The 5,415-nt window shown below is 38.4% G+C and overlaps 1 protein-coding gene across 3 annotated transcripts in view; it reads left to right on the top strand.

Annotated features, from left to right (window-relative positions):
* Window positions 1-4,586, top strand: part of CC2D2A (coiled-coil and C2 domain containing 2A) — a 72,915-nt gene extending 68,329 nt beyond the window's left edge. Inside the window, exons 14-15 of one of the 3 annotated variants that reach the window (XM_025192613.1) lie at window positions 3,378-3,518; window positions 4,368-4,586. In XM_025192613.1, the coding sequence (XP_025048398.1) occupies window positions 3,378-3,518; window positions 4,368-4,551 (325 nt within the window). In that variant the 3' untranslated portion in view covers window positions 4,552-4,586. The remainder of the gene's footprint in view (window positions 1-3,377; window positions 3,519-4,367) is intronic. The other 2 variants (XM_025192609.1, XM_025192621.1) reach the window with 2 other exon arrangements.
* Window positions 4,587-5,415: the final 829 nt, after the last annotated feature.

Here is a 5,415-nt window from a genome sequence, read left to right as displayed (position 1 = left end):
GAACCTCCATGAAGATTGGCCCAATCTATGGGCCAGGGGCTGCTGGGAATTGGAGTGCAGCTTCTGGCCAGATTGCCCACCCTTGATCTATGAAGGAAAGGAATTTTAGCCAGTATCACTTTGAGAGTTAGCCATCTAGTCTTAATTTTCATTGTGTTGCCACGTTGTTGAGCCCCAGCTCAAGTCTGGGATCGTGCCCGGTATGCAAAAGCCCATAAAGATACCAGGGGTGAAAGTATAAAGATTTATTGCTAGCAATACAAGGTGCAAGCGGAATAATTTCACGTAACAAGCACACAGATTTTTAATTCTAAGCCTCTCTTATACAGGAGTATTGGACCTTCGTAATCATTCTTGTTTGCTAATTGGTTAGAAGGGAGTGACGCAAGGAGTTCTTTACTGAGCATGTCTCTATACCTGTGATTTAGCTATGTATCTCATTTACATACATGTATGTTTCATTAGCATACTTTCTCCCCACCTAGGGGTGTGATTTTTAATATTTAAATTAGCTCTTTGCCCTAGTCCTCTGATTCTGCTTTTGTTTTCAAGCCTCCTTTATCTAAGACTGTCTCCTCCTTATCATTGCAGATGGGCATTAGTTACATAACAGAGACTTTTGCTTGGGCTTTGTATAGTAGTTTCTAGGTCAAACCTGACAGAATCAGTACACTTCATGGATCAGAGCCTCCCTCTGAAGCAGAAACCCCCTCCTACTCCAACACACAAGCTAAATTCAGACTCTTTCACCCCATCTTACTCATCCAATCACTTCACGCTCTGGCCTGTTCATCAGAAAGTTTTGTATCAAGCACACACTCAGACTGTGTACTGTCCAAACAGATTCTCACTTACCTCATGCAGTCTGCAGTAATTCCCATCATCAAACTTTGTATTGAAAACTTGCTCAGACCATGTCCTATCCAATCAAATGCCTGTCTATACACTACCACGCTATTGCACACAATGCCATACCTTGCACTCAGCAGGTGGATGCTAGCCACTACGCATGCCTACAGCAAAACTAGGTCACTTAAGTCAGCCAAGAGCAAGAATTCACTCTTCCTAGAATAATCTTAACTGAAATGACTACTGCACATGCACAGTATAGGATCTTATGCACTTAAAACCGCAACTATAACAACTTAAGCAGGGGAGTTGTCTAGTGCACTGAAAATTCCTCTCATCGTTGCAGTCTCTTTTCTTGTCCTCCATATTCTTTTCTCCCCAGTTGCCCCCCTATCCTGACACATGCTTTTTCTTCCTCTTTCTTTTATTATTTTTCCTTTCTTTCAAAACCTCTCCTTTTCCCTACCATCTTTGATTGCTGTTTCATGTTCTTTTACTAGGATGTAATGTCTATAATGAAAAGGCTTACTGAAAACAGTCCCGCTTCAAAAATGATTTAAAAAATTGGTATTTTTATAAAATACATTTAAATTAAGGTACCACGTGCTATTAATGCCACTTCAGAGCCTTAGGGTGTGGATACACTTCTCTGATGAAAGAAGATATTTTTTCTTTGGCTACATAACTGGAAGCATTTAGGCATGAATCGATAAATAAATGTATTAAAACCAATACAGACAGTAGTAAACTCAAAGACAAACAAATCAAAACCTGTAAATAAAACATTAACAGCAGCAACAAACAGCCTTATAATAAACATATACTAGAAAGAAAAATTAATGTTGGGTTTTGGCTGGAAAGATGCTACATAGGACCTTGGTACTCTACAGCTCTACCCCCTGCTCTCATTTGCTGTAGCTCAACTTAGTACAATTCAGAGCTATCAAGTTACCCTATCATTCTTTTAAATAAGTTGGTGTGGGCTGTGGAGGTAAGATGTCACAGACTTTTCTGGACAAAGGCTGGACAAAGGCTTATAACCTAGTTCAACAGCTGCACTCTGGGTAATTTCTCAAGCTTAAGCCCTAACGTATTTTATTAATGTAGTGTAGGAGTGAATAAAATACAAGTATTTGAAAGCAGAAACAAAGTTCGTGCAAATAATAAACATAAGCTACTGCATATCTGGATCTTAACTTTAAAAAAACTGCTAAGTATCCTGTTTTAGAACAGTAATGTTCTAGGTTGAGTATCTTTTTATGTAAATTAGTTTTGTGTTTACTAGGCAATTAACTATCACGACAGTACTGAGACCATAGTCATTTAATTCATCCTACAAATCCAATTACAAAAGAAAATAGACTTTATTTTCTAGAAGTACATCCTTGCTTAAAGATTTGAACTCACATATCCTTTATGTAATGATGTAGAAGATGGAAATAGTTCCAAATGTCAAATATCTACACCAAGCCAAAAGAAGCTGTTAATTTTGTTTGTGTTTGGAGTCCTCCAGGGCAATGACATGATTTACATTACTTCATAGATGCGTAGTTCTCATTGGCTGCTGTCTACACATGCTGGGCCAGATTCATCTGTTTGTGTCATGCCAGGATCAGGACAGCTGGGTCTAGGGCCACTTGAGGGATCAAGGTGCTGACCAGGACCACGATGGCAAGCAGTATCCAAGGACAAACCAGGTCAGGGAGCTGAGAGATCAGTCAGAGAGTGGAGTCGAGGAGCAGGCTGAATCCAGGGATTGAAGGAGTAGACAGAGAGCAAGATTACCAAGAAGCGAAGCCAGGAGATCGGTCACAGAGCAGAGTCTAGGATCAAACTGAAAGAAGCTGCAGCACAGTCGAGAGTCAGGTAGAACCCTATTGCTCAGACACTTCCTGTTCCAGCTAAGGGGTTTATATGGGGGAAGTGGCAGATTAGCAGACTCCAGCCAGCCACTCCAGTGACAGGGAGTGGGTGGAGGGTGAGGCTCTGCTGGATGCTTCAAGTCAGCTTTGACCAGTCTGGATGATCCGCTTTAGGTTGGCCAGCTGGCATGAATGGCTTTATTGGTCAGGCTGAGGCCCCAGGTTTGAGACTGCAGACTGACCATTTATTAGTCCATTTCATTCATGCAGGAGTTCAGCCTGTTAATTTTAAAAAGTGTTTTGTAATGTGTGACTGTACTAGGCATTACTTCATAGCAGCAGTGTTGGGTTATTGTTTACATATATTGATGTTAAAATGCTTTTAATAATATACAGCTGTAATAAGCCTTTTTGAAGACTTGGAGAACTGAAGAATTACTATAATTGGAGTCAGATTGTCCATAATTTAAAAGAATAGAATGCAGATCTTAAAGGAAACTACGTGTTATCATCTTCAAATTTTATGTGGGTTTTTATGCTTTCTTGGTTTAAAAGTCATTGCAGACATCAGTCAAATTGAAAACAACATCATTACTACATCGCAGATTCTCTCTGTATTGTTTTGTCTAGTTATGTAAATTCAATTTTGTTTGTATATATTTGTAGGCAAACTCGACGACTTCGAGATGCCGAACAAGAAAAAGATCGAATGTTGCTCAAGACTATCATAAAAGTTTGGAAAGAAATAAAATCCCTGCGTGACTTTCAGAAGTTTACTAATACACCCATGAAACTATATTTGCGAAAGTATGTTTTGATAACATTTTTGTTACTTCATGAGCCAGCAGTTGGATTTCATGGAGCACAGTCAAATTTGGAAACTCAAAAATTACATGAAATAAACACTAAGATAAGCCTTCAGCCAACAATTGTTATAGGGTGAACCTGCTACTCTTCCTTTTTTAGGTTAAAAGTTACAAGTAATTATTGTAGCAGAGAGAAATTTCCAGAGGATAACAAATAAAGGCAGAATTAAGTTCATCATTGATAGTTACTGTCCACTTTCCATTCTTTTAGAATCTATCACAAATCTTGACACTAATTCCCTGCCATTTTGAAGTATTTATTGTATGCTGCATATAAATTGTTTTGGAATGTCTCACTTATTTTATGACTTACTTAGTTTTATCACCACACTAGCTTATTAATTTCTAATTAATTTTATTTTAAGAGAATGCAATCACTTGCAAACTAATGGCAACAAAGGGGTGAGATTAGCTAAATTCTGCATTGAAGAACTGTCATACGTGAAAATTAATTTACTAATTGGAGTTTGTTGTTGCTTAATAAGAAACTCATCTCAGGATTCCAAAACTTTCTTTGTATTTATCTGAACTTTTGAAAAAGATAGTACTGCTAGAGTCACTTTGCTGAGAATTGTTTGAAAAATTACCCTCTGTGGCAATGTAAATGAAAGGAAGGCTAAGATGTGAATGAATTTTTCAGTAGAACATATTTTTGGTATAGTGACAGGATTCAACTTTGAATATAACATTGTTCTGTAATGTTTATTTTGTCATTTATAAGCTCAATAATACAACATATAGACCTAATAATGCATGGTACGTTGTCAAATTATAACAAACTGTTTTGAAGGGAAGAGGTTGATCGAAGATCAGATGAAAAAGCATTTGAAGAAGAAATTCAAGCTGAAATAAATGAACTATTGGAAGAATATATAGAAGAATATGGAAAAAAAATGGAAGAATACAAAGCTGAGTTACAAGAGTGGAAATCCTGGAGGAAGGCAAAGGTAATGGAAACAGCTCAGATTTTCTAGATTGCATTGTTGCTAAACGTGTCTTTGAGGTATCTTTTGCTAAGTCCTACTTCAGAATGGTCCTGCTTTGAGCAGGGGGTTGGGCTGGATGACCTCTTGAGGCCGCTTCTAATCTTAATTTTCTATGATTCTAAGGTAGAAATAGCTTAAAGTCAAGGATGGTCATGTACAAATGTTTAAACCATAGTTGAGTTCACATGGATAAATTATGTTTAGGATTGCTGCTAAATTCTTTTCATGTTAATTGTATTGATGCATGTTGTTTTCGATTGAGTACAGGAAGTTACACTTTCTGAAAAGCCTTGTCTACATTACAGAGTTTTTTGTTCATAGCAGTATTTGGCATGGACAAATGTTCACTTGCAGTAGAGTGCAGCAGCTGTTGCACTTTAACTGTTGCACTTGCAGAAGCCTGTAGCAATACAAGTTTGCTAAATCTCTCTAATTTATAATCACATGTTGCCTATAGAAATATGATTATAACAAAACCGCTTCAGCTTTAACCCTGCTTCATCCAAGTTTGTCTCTGCATGTGGCTCTGGAGCCAGCATGCAGGATCAGACCCAGCATGCAGGATCAGACCAGGTCCAGGGCTGTGCGCCAGGTCACAGCTGGTGTGCTAGGTCTGGCCGTGGATCAACCCAATCCATTGCATAGAAGGGGAGGGGGGGTTCCCCACAGGTTTAGTAATTTGGTGATGGAGGAAGGGGGGAAAGCATTGTCAATGTTAATTGCCATGGTTCCCAGAGTTGTGCCAAATTTTCCCATGCCAAATTTACAGACCCATGGGTATCATTTTTCTTCACATATAATGCTCACCTAGATTCTCCCTAGCTGGTTTAGGGGATAAAGGTTACATATGAG

This window comes from Alligator sinensis, unplaced genomic scaffold, assembly GCF_000455745.1.
Source record: "Alligator sinensis unplaced genomic scaffold, ASM45574v1 scaffold104_1, whole genome shotgun sequence".
NCBI lineage: Eukaryota > Metazoa > Chordata > Crocodylia > Alligatoridae > Alligator > Alligator sinensis.
This window is presented reverse-complemented; position numbering and strand designations above follow the sequence as displayed.